The sequence below is a fragment of the Perkinsus marinus genome (assembly GCF_000006405.1).
Source record: "Perkinsus marinus ATCC 50983 genomic scaffold scf_1104296970094, whole genome shotgun sequence".
In the NCBI taxonomy this organism is placed as follows: domain Eukaryota; phylum Perkinsozoa; order Perkinsida; family Perkinsidae; genus Perkinsus; species Perkinsus marinus.
In genome coordinates, this window is record NW_003202570.1 from 11,947 (window position 1) to 28,425 (window position 16,479).

The 16,479-nt window shown below is 47.3% G+C and overlaps 8 protein-coding genes across 9 annotated transcripts in view; all 8 read left to right on the forward strand.

Moving 5' to 3' along the window:
• Pmar_PMAR018345 (peptidyl-prolyl cis-trans isomerase, putative) overlaps positions 1-1,746 on the forward strand; it is a gene marked incomplete at both ends in the record, with an annotated part of 1,931 nt that extends 185 nt beyond the window's left edge. The window contains 11 exons of the mRNA XM_002767697.1: positions 1-163; positions 214-300; positions 346-471; positions 520-589; positions 636-752; positions 839-967; positions 1,015-1,105; positions 1,154-1,276; positions 1,324-1,379; positions 1,431-1,528; positions 1,572-1,746. Coding sequence (XP_002767743.1) covers positions 1-163; positions 214-300; positions 346-471; positions 520-589; positions 636-752; positions 839-967; positions 1,015-1,105; positions 1,154-1,276; positions 1,324-1,379; positions 1,431-1,528; positions 1,572-1,746 — 1,235 coding nt within the window. The remainder of the gene's footprint in view (positions 164-213; positions 301-345; positions 472-519; positions 590-635; positions 753-838; positions 968-1,014; positions 1,106-1,153; positions 1,277-1,323; positions 1,380-1,430; positions 1,529-1,571) is intronic.
• Positions 1,747-3,185: 1,439 nt separating this feature from the next.
• Pmar_PMAR018346 (conserved hypothetical protein) lies at positions 3,186-3,419 on the forward strand (the record flags this gene model as incomplete). The annotated part of the gene is made up of 1 exon (XM_002767698.1): positions 3,186-3,419. The coding sequence occupies one exon, from the start codon at positions 3,186-3,188 to the stop codon at positions 3,417-3,419; it is 234 nt and encodes a 77-aa protein (XP_002767744.1).
• Positions 3,420-4,669: 1,250 nt separating this feature from the next.
• Positions 4,670-5,085, forward strand: Pmar_PMAR018347 (conserved hypothetical protein; the record flags this gene model as incomplete). The annotated part of the gene is made up of 2 exons (XM_002767699.1): positions 4,670-4,966; positions 5,062-5,085. The coding sequence occupies 2 exons, from the start codon at positions 4,670-4,672 to the stop codon at positions 5,083-5,085; spliced, it is 321 nt and encodes a 106-aa protein (XP_002767745.1).
• Positions 5,086-6,580: 1,495 nt separating this feature from the next.
• Pmar_PMAR018348 (conserved hypothetical protein) lies at positions 6,581-7,124 on the forward strand (the record flags this gene model as incomplete). Its single annotated transcript, XM_002767700.1, has 2 exons — positions 6,581-6,810; positions 7,103-7,124. The coding sequence occupies 2 exons, from the start codon at positions 6,581-6,583 to the stop codon at positions 7,122-7,124; spliced, it is 252 nt and encodes an 83-aa protein (XP_002767746.1).
• A 1,681-nt stretch (positions 7,125-8,805) lies between these two features.
• On the forward strand, positions 8,806-9,856 carry Pmar_PMAR018349 (conserved hypothetical protein; the record flags this gene model as incomplete). Its single annotated transcript, XM_002767701.1, has 7 exons — positions 8,806-8,898; positions 8,940-9,012; positions 9,061-9,200; positions 9,247-9,317; positions 9,365-9,512; positions 9,562-9,676; positions 9,726-9,856. The coding sequence occupies 7 exons, from the start codon at positions 8,806-8,808 to the stop codon at positions 9,854-9,856; spliced, it is 771 nt and encodes a 256-aa protein (XP_002767747.1).
• Positions 9,857-10,130: 274 nt separating this feature from the next.
• On the forward strand, positions 10,131-11,327 carry Pmar_PMAR018350 (hypothetical protein). 2 transcript variants are annotated; one of them, XM_002767703.1, is made up of 5 exons: positions 10,131-10,410; positions 10,453-10,644; positions 10,701-10,845; positions 10,890-10,939; positions 10,984-11,327. In XM_002767703.1, exons 1-5 carry the CDS (start codon positions 10,267-10,269, stop codon positions 11,032-11,034), a joined length of 582 nt encoding a protein of 193 aa, XP_002767749.1. In that variant the 5' UTR covers positions 10,131-10,266; the 3' UTR covers positions 11,035-11,327. The 2 variants fall into 2 exon arrangements, with proteins under 2 accessions (XP_002767749.1, XP_002767748.1); XM_002767702.1 differs by having other exon boundaries at positions 10,131-10,403.
• Positions 11,328-11,416: 89 nt separating this feature from the next.
• Pmar_PMAR018351 (33 kDa inner dynein arm light chain, axonemal, putative) lies at positions 11,417-13,343 on the forward strand (the record flags this gene model as incomplete). The annotated part of the gene is made up of 8 exons (XM_002767704.1): positions 11,417-11,530; positions 11,744-11,863; positions 11,916-11,975; positions 12,024-12,159; positions 12,543-12,645; positions 12,691-12,766; positions 13,108-13,236; positions 13,281-13,343. The coding sequence occupies 8 exons, from the start codon at positions 11,417-11,419 to the stop codon at positions 13,341-13,343; spliced, it is 801 nt and encodes a 266-aa protein (XP_002767750.1).
• Positions 13,344-14,905: 1,562 nt separating this feature from the next.
• On the forward strand, positions 14,906-16,273 carry Pmar_PMAR018352 (hypothetical protein; the record flags this gene model as incomplete). Its single annotated transcript, XM_002767705.1, has 1 exon — positions 14,906-16,273. The coding sequence occupies one exon, from the start codon at positions 14,906-14,908 to the stop codon at positions 16,271-16,273; it is 1,368 nt and encodes a 455-aa protein (XP_002767751.1).
• Positions 16,274-16,479: the final 206 nt, after the last annotated feature.

Consider the following 16,479-nt stretch of genomic DNA (forward strand, 5'->3'; position numbering starts at 1 on the left):
AAGGTTGGGACGAAGGTGTTGCTACCATGCATCGAGGGGAGAGAGCGATCTTCACATTCCATCCCGACTTCGGCTATGGTGCCGCGGGGGCTGGCGCTGAGATACCACCAAATTCGTGGTTAAAGTTCGACGTGGAACTGCTCAGTTTCAAGCCTGGCAAGCCGTAGGCCTCATTACCCTTCGAGTTTGTGGTGCATAGTTGTGTGTTGGCAGTGATAAGTGGAGTATGTCCAAACAAGAGAAGGTCGCCGCTGCATCAGCCTGTAAGGAGAAGGGAAACGCTGCGTTCAAGGCTGGCGAGTACTACCTACCGTACTTTTATCGGGTTTATCGTGATGCGGTCAGGTACGAGGAAGCCCTGGAGCAATATAAAGAGGGAGTTGACTACTTTGAGCAGACATCGTCCTGGTCTGGTGCTGATAAGGAGGATAAGGATAAGGTCCTTCTATCGTGTTACCTCAACATGGCAAAGTAATATCAGCCAGTGGTGTGAACGGTGTTTATCATCATGCTTTGTAGTTCCTGTATGAAGTTGGCAGACTGGTACGCCGCAGTAGAGTATGGCAAGAAGGCAGTTGAACTTGACGATGTAAGACTTGATTTTCTCAAGAAGTATAATTTCCGTTCTCTCCCAGAAATCAACTAAAGCACACTTCCGTTACGGTGCTGCCTTGATGGAGATCGCCTCCTTTAAGGATGCGAAGGAGCAACTTCTCATAGCAGCAAGGGCCGAACCTCAAACCGAGAGATTCGTACTACTTTGGCGGACTGCAAGAAGAGGGCTAAGGAGGCAATGCGAGTTATATCCAGGCTTTGTTATATTCATGTTTGCCCTCAGGCGTTGGCTGAGGAGAAGACAGCATTTGGGGCGATGTTCGGTCAGAGTATCTACTCAGAGAAGGCTGATGTTGAGCTACCCCCAGTTCACGACATTGCCAAGCTCCCCAAGGCCTGGATGGATATCAAGGTAGTAGTACTCCACTACAGGAGTTACTCATGGTAGACTTGAAATAGGTCGGCACTGAGGAGCCCAAGCGTGTGTCTTTCGCCCTCTATTCCGATACGGTGCCGAAGACTGCTGAGAACTTCCTGGCGTTGTGCAGAGGTAATGTGTACAAGGCGTGGTATGTAATTATTTCCCTTCTTTATTCAGGTGACAGTGGTAAATGCCATAGTAAGCCAGAAGTGGAGCTCGCCTATAAGGGCTCTACCTTCCATCGTGTCATCAAAGGCTTCATGATGCAGGGTGGTGACTTCACCAACGGGAACGGCACTGGTAATATCCCTAGCAAGGCAGCCAGTGTGCGATTTTACTCCTTTCAGGCGGCGAGTCTATCTACGGTGAGAAGTTCCAGGATGAGGGTTTCCGTGACCATCATGTACTTTTACATTGAAGTTACTGTAGCTGTATGGTCCTACCTTCTCCTCAGACTAAGCGAGGACTTCTTTCCATGGCCAACTCTGGTCCCAATACTAACGGCTCGCAGTTCTTCGTCACTTTCGCTCCCACACCTCATCTCGATGGGAAGTAATACTCGAATGTCTGTTCTCATCTCTGATGGATCTATCAGGCATGTGGTCTTCGGTGAAGTCATTGATGGTATGGACGTGTTGGATGCTGTTGAGAACGCCCCGACTGATGCGCAGGTGAGGAGTTCAGAGTTTGTGATGGATGGCACTGTGTGTATTCAGGACAAGCCTACTGTGGATGGCGGCATTGTAATCGTCGATTGTGGAGTTGAGTAAAATCATAGAGATTACACGTTTCGAGTTCTCTCGTACTCAAGTGATGAGAAGTATGATTTCCTATTCCCAAATACACCGTTTTTATGTTACTGATGCCTTCACGTCGGCTTGCGTTGTTATGTTTACACAATCTATGCTAGCAACATCAGCCGAGTCGTGTCACTTCTATCATTTCCTTCCCGAAAGTATAAAAGCCGAACATGCCCGTCTCCGTATCGGTTGAAGTGCTCGTGGGGTACATAGCTTGGGCCCACACTTGCTAGGTCTACAGTCTCGTTCGTCCACCAAAGACAATGTAGAAAAACCTCGCATATGGTCAACTACATGTATCGGTGTTAATATGACAATTCTGTCGAAATATTGGGAAATTTCCATTGGTTTCTGTGCATTTGTACCCGAATTCGTGTATAGTCTTCCATAATTTGTGAAAAAACACCTGAGCTCAGATGAGGCCAGTGAACATATATTCCAACACAGATGTTGGGACCATTGTCGATACCTCCTGAGTATCTTCTCGACCTATAACGTTGCTAATTGCCACTCATAGGGAGATAGTACTGTCTCCATTGCCGTGCGCGACCTGTCTGTCTGATTCTGCCTCCATGCGAAATACATTGCAACGTCGCCCTCGGTGTGAGCCGTTTGTTGGAAAAGTTGCTATTTGAATGGAGGCGGGTAACTGAACTATTCTCTCAGACTTTGGACTCTGAACTTCGAATGACCTCTCGCTATTAGAGGAAAGGACCACACTCAAGCCCCGAGGCACTACACTCGCTTCTACAACTATCTGTGCAGCCTACAATAATGCTGTTGTTGCTGTCTTCAACATTTGGTATCCACAATATGGATTCCACATGTTCACTCACACGATCATGTTTTGCGCCGCGCCACTTGCGCATGCGTAGTGGACATTGCATCCAGTGTGGTTGTGTGATACGTACATAATACAACCTGTGACACAAGTCCTGTGTGATTGTCTAAGAACACCCATGATACCGTATGCTAGCCCTACGCTAGTGTCACTTCCTTTTGGAGAATCGCGGTTCAGTTGTGGAGGATGTCAGTTTCGTGCGCCAGATAGACAGTTGAGTACGTGCCAGCCGTTTCATTTTTTTGTTCCTTCTCAAGACTCTGAGATTAGATTACGAGGTTGTGAGGTTGGTCAAGCTCAGCTCCTCGTTGCTTCATAGGCCTCCCAATGCCCATGTGCATCTTGTGTGGGACGGTAATCTTGGTATTTATGATCCTATTTGTAGGAATGGCGACATCACTTTTATCGAGTTGATTCTATCAGTTGTTCTACTAGGCAGGCCACCGTTGTCGAGTCCTTGTTCAAATGTTATTGTTGGTTGTTCCAAAATTTCTATACCTCATGTGTTAGGTTATGCTAGTCGTTGCTTTTATTTGTATTTTCCTTAGGTCTTCCGTAAGTTGTCAATATGACCAACCCTAAATCTTCTCGCCCGATGGACGGTGCTGCTGCTCGTCGTATCATGTCTACGGCTTATGGCAACTCAGGCTCGGTCGAGAGTGGCTCCTTTGCTGCTCGTGCTCAGTCGGCAGCTCAGCGCAATATGAACAATGGTGTTGTGCCAGGATGGAGTGCAAGTGCCAATAGTGGCGCCTCCAAAGGCAGTGGCGGTTATATCCGTGGAAACGGCTCCAACAAGTAAAGTCTTCCTCTTCTTATTTCAAGGATGATGACGCTGATGATGATGATGAGATTTTGTCGTCGTATCTTTACATTCTGGCTGTGAGAATCCATTGTAGTCGATGCATTGATATTATTCTAGTCATTGATTTTAAAGATTCGGGTTTTGTGTTGCACACAAGTCGAGAGTTCGTAAGGGTCATGAATGTTTAACACCATGTAGTTGTATGGTTGTTCTGTAAGGGCATCGATTGAGAGATTGATATTGTCTGGGACACTACTTCCCAATCTCTAGGATCCTCGTGTTTTACCTCCGGTGAAAGTCGTATGTCACTCACTTGTTTCTCTCTATCCCGAAAATAATATGAAATTAGTCTACCCTCGCTGCTTATTGGCCGATATAGCTGTGTAACGAGGCAAATCTCCGTGGTCCGTAGCTGACCTGCACGCATGTGCATCTTTAGAGGTCACCCTGCTACGTTACGCGGCGGCCGAAGGATGAGCCTACGCGCTGAAGTCTCTAACGACCTTAAGGGAGTAGTTTCAAGCCACCCGCCTGCCAGGGCGGGACGTGAACTGCGGACTTCCTTCTCTCGTCGTCCCTCTCCCTCCTGAGTAATCCGTTGCCCATAGTTTGGGTATTGCTTACGGACCTTTGGAAGAATTTCATGCTCTACCCTCGCTGGTTATGGTCATGCTTTGCGCATGCATGGTAGACATTGCGCCAAATGTGGTTGTGTGATAAGTACATAATACAACCTGTGTGATTGTGCAAGGCCCACGTGACACAGCGAGGTGGCGCATTCTAGTCCTACGCTAGAGCCCTCAAGTTGTGGAGAATCGCTGCTCATATGAGAACTATCTTGGTCGTGTGCGACAGATAGACAGTTGGGCGCGTGGCAGTCGATTCATTTTTCTCTTTCATCTTTTGTATGCGTCTCAATGCCACTGTATCAGTGGGATCATCCCGGTAGTCATATTATGAATACTGCTCATACTATGATTTTCATAGTGGTATCTATAGCAATGTTGACATCACTTGCATCGTTAATTCCAGCAGTTGGTCAACTAGATAGGCTACCGTTGGTGAGGCCTGCATTCATGATGTGCATTTTGGTGATTATTATTGTCCTCTTATAGAATAGTTCGTCCTTGAGGTTGCTGCTCTCAGGTTATTGTTGGTTGTTGCAACGTTTCTCTACCTCATGCGTTTAGTTATACCTAACGCTTCTGTTATTCGCGTTTTCCTTAGGTCTTCCGTGAGTTGTCAATATGACCAACCCTAAATCTTCTCGCCCGATGGATGGTGCTGCTGCTCGTCGTATCATGTCTACGGCTTATGGCAACTCAGGCTCGGTCGAGAGTGGCTCCTTTGCTGCTCGTGCTCAGTCGGCAGCTCAGCGCAATATGAACAATGGTGTTGTGCCAGGATGGAGTGCGAGTGCCAATAGTGGCGCCTCCAAAGGCAGTGGCGGTTATATCCGTGGCAGCGGCTCCAACAATTCTTATTTCAACGATGATGACGCTGATGATGATGAGAGTTTGTCGTCGTATCTTTACATTCTGGCTGTGAGAATCCATTGTAGTCGATGCATTGATATTATTCTAGTCATTGATTTTAAAGAGTGGGGTTTTGTGTTGCACCCAACTCGAGGGTTCGTAAGGTTCAAATGCGTAACACGATGTAGTTGTATGGTTGCTCTGTAAGGGCATCGATTGAGAGATTGATATTGTCCGGGACACTACTTCCTTCGATTTAGTTACAAATCTGAAATTAAAATTCGTCGCATGTCTCACGAGTGTTAAGGTGCGCCGCTCCTCTCTGTTCGTTGTGAGGATCAGCGGCCGTGTGATTAAGGAACTGCTCCTCGAGACGTTCCTTGAAGGGAGGATTCTTCACTGTCCCATCCTAGAGGAGCACCCTTGAAAAACGCTTCGTGAGTTATAAGACCAGTGTCATTATTCTCGTGGACGCCGTGGAACTCGAAAAAAGAATGTTCTAATCCAAGCCTACCCCATTTATATATATGGTCGCTGTATCTTGACTCTTCATCTATCAAATATCCAGCCAACAAAATACATCGAGTATTATATAGAAATTTGTCCACGGAGTGCAGTTAATACCAAGAGTATTGGCCAAAGATACACTGTTAGATTCAGTCTACAATATCACAGTCATTGCTGTCTCCAATCTCTAGGATCCTCGTGTTTTACCTCCGGTGAAAGTCGTATGTCACTCACTTGTTTTTCTCTATCCCGAAAATAATAAGAAATTAGTCCACCCTCGCTGCTTATTGGCCGATATAGCTGTGTAACGAGGCGAATCTCCGAGGTCCGTAGCCGACCTGCACGCATGTGCACCTTAAGAGGTCACTCTGCCACGTCACGCGGCGGCCAAACGATGAGCCTACGCGCTGAAGTCTCCAACGACCTTATGGGAGTAGTTTCAAGCCACCCACCTGCCAGGGCGTGACGCGAACTGCGGACTTCCTTCTCTCGTCGTCCCTATCCCTCCTGAGTACACCGTTGCCCATAGTTTGGGTATTGCTTACGGACCCTTGGACGAATTTCATGCTCCACCCTCGCTGGTTATGGTCATGCTTTGCGCATGCATGGTAGACATTGCGCCAAATGTGGTCGTGTGATAAGTACATAATACAACCTGTGTGATTGTGCAAGGCCCACGTGACACGGCGAGGTGGCGCATTCTAGTCCTACGCTAGAGCCATTACGTTGTGGAGAATCGCTTCTCATATGAGAACTATCTTGGTCGTGTGCGACAGATAGACAGTTGGGCGCGTGGCAGCCGATTCATTTTTCTCTTTCATCTTTCGTATGCATTTCAATGTCATGGTCTCATTGTATCAGTGGGATCATCCCGGAAGTCATACTATGAATACTGCTCATACTATGAATTTCATAGTGGTATCTATAGCAATGGTGACATCACTTGCATCGTTAATTCTAACAGTTGGTCAACTAGGTAGGGTACCGTTGGTGAGGCCTGCATTCATCATGTGCATTTTGGTAATTACTATTGCTCTTTTATAGAATAGTTCTTCCTTGAGGTTGCTGCTCTCAAGTTATTGTTGGTTGTTGCAACATTTCTCTACCTCATGCGTTTAGTTATACCTAACGCTTCTGTTATTCGCGTTTTCCTTAGGTCTTCCGTGAGTTGTCAATATGACCAACCCTAAATCTTCCCGCCCGATGGACGGTGCTGCTGCTCGTCGTATCATGTCTACGGCTTATGGCAACTCAGGCTCGGTCGAGAGTGGCTCCTTTGCTGCTCGTGCTCAGTCGGCAGCTCAGCGCAATATGAACAATGGTGTTGTGCCAGGATGGAGTGCGAGTGCCAATAGTGGCGCCTCCAAAGGCAGTGGCGGTTATATCCGTGGTAGCGGCTCCAACAAGTAAAGTCTCCCTATTCTTATTTCAACGATGATGACGCTGATGATGATGATGATGATGATGATGATGATGAGAGTTTGTCGTCGTATCTTTACATTCTGGCTGTGAGAATCCATTGTAGTCGATGCATTGGTATTATTCTAGTCATTGATTTAAAAGATTCGGGTTTTGTGTTGCACTCAAGTCGGAGGTATGTAGAGGTCGTAGGTTTGAAGCGATCAAGTTGTGTCTGACATTGATTGCTGTTGCCGTCAAGGGTCTTGTTTCAAGGCGTTAGGTCATTATTTTCATCAGTGCGAGGGAGGCAAAGCTCTGAAAACAGAATTATCTCATCAGAGCTCTTCCCGCATATGTAGTTGGTACAGATCAACTCCTTATTTATGGATTTACTGTAACCACCTATATTGTGTTCAGTAATATGGAGGTTTGGGTGGTTGCCACTGGTTTATCAAACCCGTGGCGCCTCTAAACTTTATCTCCTATATACAACATCCTAGTTATAACACCAGGTCAACCTCGAAGGTCAATAAACTAGGGTGTTGTGAAACCACTCAAATGGAGATAATCTAGAAGCCCTCCATAAAACTTAGAGAGAAAAAAGAAAAAATAGAACATTATAGTTGAGTTTCCAGGAACACCACGAGGAGGTCTCTGAGGTCGTTCCCATCTTACAATACCCTCTCAAACATGAAAATCTCAATACATTCGTCCTTGAACTAGCCCCATAAATGGACCTTTATTGAACTCGCAAAGTCTACAATTTTCAACCCACTAAACGCCGAGTCATGCATCGTATTTTGTCCAAAGAATGCGATTAATACCAAGATTGTGAGATCACATGAGGGGCGGTAACTTGTTCAGTTACAAATTCGAGCCGGGTATGACCTGGATCACGAGGCGGGGTCACTGGCCACCCATTATGGGTGAGTTAAATTGTTGGCTTTGACTCGTGAGCTTCCGCGTACGGCCCCTGGTTGTCGAGGCTCATTCCTCAATTTCGAGCGGCATCTACCCCTCGGTTGGACAGTTGGTCAGGAGTGTGGGAGAGGACCAAACACTGTGAGTCCCAAGTCTGACCCTCCTCAGGATCGTGGGCCGTGGGTTCACAGATTATGATTGGTCTCACTAACTATGTCATGGAACATGGCTCATGTTTCCTGATACGTCTTGGTGTCCCCCGACAAACTAAGGACAAATGAGCCCAAAAAAGTTGACATCAAAATCTCGGAACACTTGCTTGAGCTCACCCAAGAATAGTCAATCTTGCATTTCCTCAGGGTTCCCAAGTGTCAACCGCGCACGCCAAGCTCTACTCGATTTCCCTCAAGCAGCTTTCGGGCGATGTGGTATATTCAAGGTTCCTGGTTAACCTCTCTAGCACCTCGAATCAGATTGTCGCATGTTGCTCACTCCATTGGCCAGGTTCCTCGGGTGCTTGATTCATCGGGGATCACCTGCTGATTCTCTGGTTCCCATGTGGGTCTTCTGCCTCGAGGATTTATGTTATACCGTTTTCTTCTCTTAAAATTGTTCCCCTCCTTTCTTATCGCGTTCCGCTGGGTATCTCTTATAGTGTACATCTCCCTAGTTCCTTTTAACCCTGTGAGTGACGCCTTGCCGGAGCCTTATCGAAGCAGTAGAAGTTGGCGATGGGAGGGGAAGAGAGGCGTCTACAGTAGGCATTGCTGTTATGGAGAAGGGCATGCAAGTGGCTTTCCCCTGTGTACACCTGTTGAACCCTTTCCTCGCGAGAAGAGATGGCTTGTGGCTTTCCCGACCTCAGGCAGACTTGGAAAGGTGGCAAAATGTTGTCCGCAAAAAAGTCCGGCCTCCTTAGTAGTTGCTCAGCTCTACGACAACAACTCTCACTTCATAGGTGCATACAGTGGCATATGCTCATATGCAGCACTCTTGACATGCTCGACACTACACGTGTTGACGCGATCGGCGTAGAGTTGACGATAATTTGGTATAGGTCTCGAAGGGTTGTTGTCCGCATGTCGGCTACAGAGCATCAAGGTCAATCAGCTACTGAGAACCAGCCATTGATGGCCGCACGCCCCTATGGCGAGGGTATGCCAGCACCTATGGTCAGTCCTCTCCCTCTGAGGTGTGCATGGGCTTGTATTAGGCCTTGGGGGCAGGCGGCCCCTCTGCAACTACTATGTACCGATTGGAGTTAGCATTCTTCTTTGCTGCTTTCAGTGGGTATCCTTCCCCGGATTTTTACTAAGTCCTTGTTGGTCTTGTAGGTACTGTGTTGGCAGGGGTAGCTTCTACACTGACTACAGCCTTTACCGAGTTCGCGCCTTTCGACCTGATAGATGACATATACCTGTTGGTATTCGGTCTCATTATGCTAGTCGTTGATGCGCCGGTGAAGCCCAAAGCGGTGTGAAGGGCTGGAGAGTAATTAACATCGAATTGGTCTTTTTCAGCTGCAAAAGTACCAGGCATTTGTCAGTCGTTATGTGAAGTTCCTCACTAGGTTGACGGGCAAGGGATTTTGGTAGGTCTCAGGTTCGATACTCGGCACGGGCATTTTTGTCGTGGTAGGTACATTTTCCTGGGCATCCATGTGTTCATAGCTCTCTGGACCAACGATGTATGGCCCATCGTTGGTCTTGTCATCGGCCCTGGTATTTCACTTGCTGGGTGTGCTGGTGCATACGTTGGCATGGCTAAGACCAGAACTCTCGAGACTGTGAAAAACAACTAATGATACCACTCGCAGTTATGGTAACGAGTCTCAGGTGGCACGTAAGCTGGCGACTCAGAGCCCTGAGCAGCTGTCATTATTATATAAGAACAATGCTCTCACAGATCAAGGAGAAGGCCTCACTGCCGAGGAGTTTAACAATATCGCCCGTTAGGCCCCCGCAGGTTCGATCCCGGCAATGGTCATTTTTTCCCTCAGGGAACAGTGTGGGGATAGCATTCGCACCTGAGGACCTCAAACTTATATTGAACGCTCTTTGCGAAGGTCGACGAGGCATCACTTTGCGGGACTTGGCGATCTGGTTACAAGGTCCGAGGACGTTATTGTGAATGATGAATTTGAAGTGTGCTATCACGAATCCGTGCCTAGTTTCTCTTCTGTCGTGTACATCATCATTATGACTGCTGTTGTTGTGTTTCGGGTGGACGGAAGTTTGGAACCTAATGTTAGAGAGCTCGTTACACATGCTCGCCACCACTGTCGTGCTGGAGTACTCGTAGGTCCTCGCGGGCTGGCATGTCGCCGGTTACCGAGTTCTGGAGTGCTCTGTTCTAGTACATGTGTTTTCTATTCAATTCATCATTGCATTATAGGTCTCTGTGTGCCTGCAGTTCAGTGTCTTCTTCCTTTTGTATTTTTCCGTGTAACAGCTCGACTGTACACCACCTAATGGGTTGCCCTAATAACGACAATAATAATAACGTCCTATCCGTATGCATGGCTGACCCAGTCATTGAAGATGAGCCCAAGCCTGAGGCAGCTCCTACTTCCTCTACTAAGAAGGAAGGAGTATTCGCTCCTCAGTGGTTTCACTGTGTGTACCCTCGCAAGCCCGCTACCAGGTCCGATCCTGTCATGGTCAAGTTGCTTGCCCAAGTGCGTCGTGAGATTCTCTGTGTTATTCCCTGGCAGTTTTATATGTCAGGTGAAGGAGCTCTCGGAAGCCGAGTTCGAGGGTGAAAATTGTCTCGAGAAAATTTCTGGGAGATCACCATGGAAGTTGTCCATTCTGGCCAGCGGCGAGCAGCTTTGTGCTTTTATCGTCTACAAATTCGTCAATGAGCGTAGGGCTTTCAGCGTCGCTAAATTGGCGGTGCCCAAGACCATGCGTGGGAAAGTAAGTCGATCAGGGCTTGACCGCGCGCCACGAAACTCCAATCTTGTCTCTTTTAGGGTTTGGGTACTTTTGTGATGAAGTGGGTGAAGGAATCCTGCAAGTCAAATCCTAATGTGGACTTGGTCACTCTCTCAAGCTTGCCGGCTGCTATAAAACTCTATAAGAAAATTGGGTTTAGGAAGATTTATACGATTACTCAAAGTGAGTCGACCTAGTTTTTGTCTTAGTCGTTGATTAACTATCAGGCGATCCGGAGGAGGAACTAGTCGAAGGCCAGGTTTATATGGAAATGAACGTAAGTTTGCTACTGCAGTTTATGCGCAGTAGTAATGAAATCAGGTACGCAAGCCTGGCCAAGCCCGTCATCGCGCCTCGCATCGCCGAACTTGACTAGGGCCCTCGAGACCTCGAGAGATTGGCTACTTGTTTGTTGGAGGGAGACCTAAATTGGATACATCTATTAAGACGTTCTCCCTATTTGTTGTTTTCTACCATAACTCTGTCCGTACTGGTCTCTACTATTGTACGCTAGTAAGAACTGAACAGACGTTTCAGTTGATGCCACTCACGTTATATCGCACTCTTCTCGCCGATGCGAAAGATAAGCACCCGAGATCAAAGGTCATCGCCGTCGTCGTTGGTATTACCTCACGGTTGGCCAATTATAGTCGGGGAATTATAGCCCTGATCACGCTGCCCTGTTGCACAGAAACGGCTGACTTGCGTTATGAATTCACAAGGGGCTAGCCGAGGCAGTTCGCCCTTAGTAGTGATGACCGCACTTGTATTAGCACAGAAAAGCCCTCGCGACTCGTTGGTGCGCTACGACCCTCCACAAGACATCGGGGTTGCCCCTGACCCTCCGGTTGATCCTGAGGAGGATGAAGTAGTGACAATACTAGGACATGGCTTCAGTGTTGGAGGACTATATGTTGGCTTTCCACAGCTGAGTTCAAGAGTTTCCAAAGCTACATAATAGAAGAGTTTATATACGAATTAGGGTAGAAGTGTACGGAATTCCCTCCCAATTTTCATAGTGTCACCAACATATATAGTTGACTATGACGTATGCATGGTGTAGTGTAGAACCTGATCTCAGTTGGAGTATCTGGGCATTGAAGCGACCGACCCGGACAAGGCCATTGCTGATGCTATCGCGGCTCAATTGACGGAATCGGCTGAGTTGCCAGCTATGGATAGCAAGCCTACTACTAAAGATGTGAGCTCTCGTCACTGTGACTCGGTCTGTTGGGCCTACTGCTCATCTCAAGGTGTTGCATATCCTCCTACCACCACGAGAATGGTCTGAGAACGGCAGACATATCATGCAGGTGAGGATGTATATCAGCATATCTTTGGTGAATCTTCCCTGTGCATAGTACGTCAACGATCAGCCATCTACTAGGATGGATGTGATAGCTCTGCAGGAAGCCTTGGATGGTAAGCTTGTGGAAAGGCAAGCTAGAGAGATTGGGATTTGCCCGGTTCGGGAGGAGCTCTATGGTCAATGCTTTGGTGAGTCGAGATCAATCACATTGCTACTCGAAATAGACCGTAGTGGCCGTTTGGTAGACACGATACAGCTTGTTCTCAATGGTTTGGTTGTTGCGATGTGTATATCACTTTTATTGATGTTCACAGAACTCGAACTTATACTCTCTGAAGATAGTTCATCGCCTATTTACCTCTTGAATGGTGATGTCTTCTTCTTCTTCTTTTTCGAGTTGGCACTAGAGAGTAATATCAATATATAGTGGTTATTGTGATATATATAATAATATGGGTATAGATGATAATATTGATATTATTTTATACTATAATTATATGTATTATAGTCTAGTACTATTATTTTTTATATAAGTTTATCTCTATTGATGTGAATGACTGTATCCTCTCAGATGAGCTCATCAGACAAGTAACGTTGGATTGCCCAGAAAGGGGTTTGTTGCTACTGCGAATCCGCAACGAGATAAGGATGACTATCGCGGCTTACCGCACACTGTGAGTGAACCTCCCAACTTGGTGGTTTTCACAAAGTCGTGGTAGATACCACTCCTCGGTCGTTTTCGGTACTCGCAAGCAGCTTCAAGGAGAAGAAGGGAAGGAAGAGGCTGAACAGAAGGTGAGGAATAAGGCACTAAGCCGATCCTTTTCTGGGAGTATCTCTGGATTGAGCTGATGAATACTACGATGAGTTACGACCGTCCAGAAATGAAACAATGACAGTAGCACTATTCCACAGTACGTTCGTAATGGGCAGGCTTCAACCACGTGAATATTTTACGTTCGAGCTGTGGAGCTCGCATGGTAATTTAATACAATAGTTTGAGGACAGAATAGTTGAATAAGCTTGATTCTCAACTTGGTGGCATCGAGAGAAAAGTCCCTGACGTAGTGTTATTTTTTGGAGTTGCCGCGATCGTTTCCACAAACTATCATACCATGGGTTGCGACTACTCTCAGTTGGAGGAACTGAGGGAGAAAAAGAGGGCTCTGGCAGACAAGTTGGCCCAGTTGGAGCGGAGGTGTGAGGCTGTGGAGAGGAGGGAAAATGAGAGGAATAGTATTGAGGCGAAAAGGAGGAAGGAAGAGGTAAGTCGCTCATGATTGGTCGGCGAGGGTAAAGCCCCGATCAGATAGACTTTTTGGAGCACCAAGGTCAGCATTTACGGACCTTTCTGGACGGTCTGGAAAAGTGAACACGCTCAATATGTTGTTACATGTTGTTGAGTGCTGCTTGTAGCCCTCCAAGAGTGTATTGTGTTATTAACCTGTCTTTGAGGTTGCAATGGTGATTTGCAAGTAGTCATTATTATGGTATGTCCGTTGAGCGAAAGGAACTACTCCTTGCCAACGATACCATCAGGGAGTTGTCGGGCTCTACGGCGACTAACAGAAGCTATTGTCCTCACAGATAACGGAGGAACCCTATTGCGGGATCGGGATAGCGGCCTGCCTGCTCAGGATCTTCCTACATGGGTTGATACAGATCTTGTACGGCGTGGTCAAAGGGTCTTCCTCAAGTTAGGCCGACCATTGTTTTCCTCTATGATGGTATCACTTATCCTCGGGTGTAGGATCTCGAGATTTGCCGATGTTCTATTGCATAGTCCTGGCGGCTACTGTGGGGATGCACTACAGACATTCCGCCGCTTTCGTGACACTGCCATGCACATTTTATGTTGGATCTCCCATGACCTGTTCGATCATCAGTCTCCAGCCCGTAAGAGTTTATCACAAGTCCGAGCCATGCATGTAGCTGCCAGAATGCGAGTGCAAGCGTTGGGAAGGTGCTCTATAGGAGCTCCAGTTTCCCAATACGATCTAGCTATAGTTCTGCTGGCCTTCTCGGGAATGGCCGTAGATTATGTAAAGAACGAGTTCGGGTTCGCTGAGTTATCTCAACACGACATAGCGGCGTACATTCACTTGTGGCGGTATATAGGCTGGCTCCTCGGCATTCACGATGATTACAATCCTTGTGCCTCAGTGAGCCTATGTTCTGACCTGCTGGCCGACCTCTATCTTGTCTCCAATCTAGATGCTAATGAAAATGAAATCGGCGACTCCGGCCAGATTCTGTACCACTCCATTCTGAAATCGTTCGGGAAGTTTGGTATAGGCCTGGGACCTACCGTAACTCGAGCTCTTCCATGTGTTGGACTGACCAAGGCCGGTTTTACCCACCCTGCTAAGATCCCAAAGGGCGTGCGATACTTGGAGGTTTACCTGCTCATTGGCTTACTCAGTAGAAGGGTCCCTCCCAATCCCCCCACGGCGCTCCATAATTTGCCTCGAAAGCTCGGCTTGAACTCAGCTCGGGAGCCCACATGGTTGGTGATGGTATTTGAAGCATTACTGCTAGCTAAGGGTTTGATGGTGGAATATTTAACATTCCCATTGTTAGCACTGCTGTTGGGGGGAAGAGGGTCTGTGGTAGCTATGGACTATAATGAAGATGAACGCCTACGAGCCTATGAGAAGTGGCGTGGCAACTTCAGCGAGCTCGTTCTTGATGATAGGGACTATTTCTTCCCAAGTATATCATTCTATCGACCAGAGACAATTTCCAAGATATTTTTGATTCTCGATGCATCGTCGTGGATCCTTTTCCTCGGCCTTGGTATATCACTGTTCATCTATGCTGTATTCTCCTGCTATCACTACGCATTTATGAGTACCATTTCAAGTTGAGGCCATTCCGGATTTGCGCTTGTTGCGAGAAGCGAATGAGCCCACTTGTACTCAGTTTACTTTCATCATGAACATGTCCGAGTGTTCCGACTATGCTCTGCCTCGCCTCCCAGAGGGGAAGTGCCCAGCATTAAGACGTATGATGGAAGGCCACACTATTCCTGATCGCTTCGCCCATCACAATGAGCAGACTGTATCCAGCGGTGTTGAGATTCTTCCAAAATGGGTCAACAAGGATCGGGTCATTCGAGGACAAGAAGTCTTCGGAGAGCGACCTCCAGCATTCTGCTATGGTATGCTTATCAATCTTGTTCTGGGTTCCCGCATATCGCGGTTCGCGGACGTCCTCGTTCATAGTCCCGGTGGGTATACTGCTGACCTACTGCAAACCTGTCGTCGGTACAAAGACACCGTTGGGCATGTTGCCTTGTGGATGACCCCTGGTTCGGATCTATTCGATTCAACTTCGACCGCTCGCAAGAGTCTCCTCCGTGTTCGCTGTATGCACACTCAAGCAAGGGAACACATCACAGCTCTTGGTCGCTGTGACGTCGGCGTGGCGGTTTCTCAGTTTGATATGGCGCTTGCCTTATTAGCCTTTTCTGGTATGGCGGTTGATATTGTCAAGAATGACCTCAACTGTAATGCCTTGACCGAGGACGATATTGAAGCATACATCCACCTGTGTCGCTTCGTTGGTTACCTGTTGGGCCTGGAGGACGCCTACAACCCATGCAATTCGGTAGCATCTTGTTCTGAGCTTGTTGCTGATCTCCATCTCATGCTCACTCTTGATGCCTATAATTATAGCAAGGGCCCATCATCAGGTTCTGGCTATGAGCTTTTTAACGTGCTCCTGCATTCTTTCGGCTACCACCTCATTGGTCTAGGGCCAATTCTGACGCAGGCATTGCTAGCCGTTCCGGAAACCAAGGCTGCATTCAGGCACCCCCTCACTGCACCTATTCAGGTTTATAGATTTGAAATGATGATTATGAAAGGCTTCGGGCAAACCATCATCAATCATGGTGGGCCGCGGTACATCGCGCGCGCCCGCAACTTTGGCACAAATAACGTTAAGAACCCCAGTGCGTTCAGCCAGATAGTTGATCGCCTCTTTGCCGTGAGGGCATTCCTTGTCGAGCATCTCCTTATGCCCACCTTCGTCGTCTTTTTCCGAGGCATGGATCGGATCAAAACTGAACCCGATGAGGATAAGAGGATCGAAGCACACGAAAAATGGCGGAAAAATTTCCAAAATTTGATTCTGCTCCACGAAGATGAAACAATCGAGGGTGACTCCGGGCCTTCTGCGAAGACGATCTTCCTAATTTTCTTCTTCTCGGACATTTTATTGTGCATCATCGCCTTCCTCTCAATTCTCGCATTAATACAACATCTGATTGTCTATAGTATTCGTATTATTGTCCCTTAGCATGTGAGTGTCTGAGGTTATCACCGCAAGCCGTGACGGTTCGAGACGTGATTTTGTGAGTGTGTCACCTTAGTGTAGCGTTCCAGTATTCGCTGCGGCTAACTATGGCCATGATTAACCCATAATTTATTAAGGTCATTTCCAAGCCCCTCGGGCACAAAGAGAATTTCACGTATTCAATGATGACCGAACAGTTCAAGAGATCA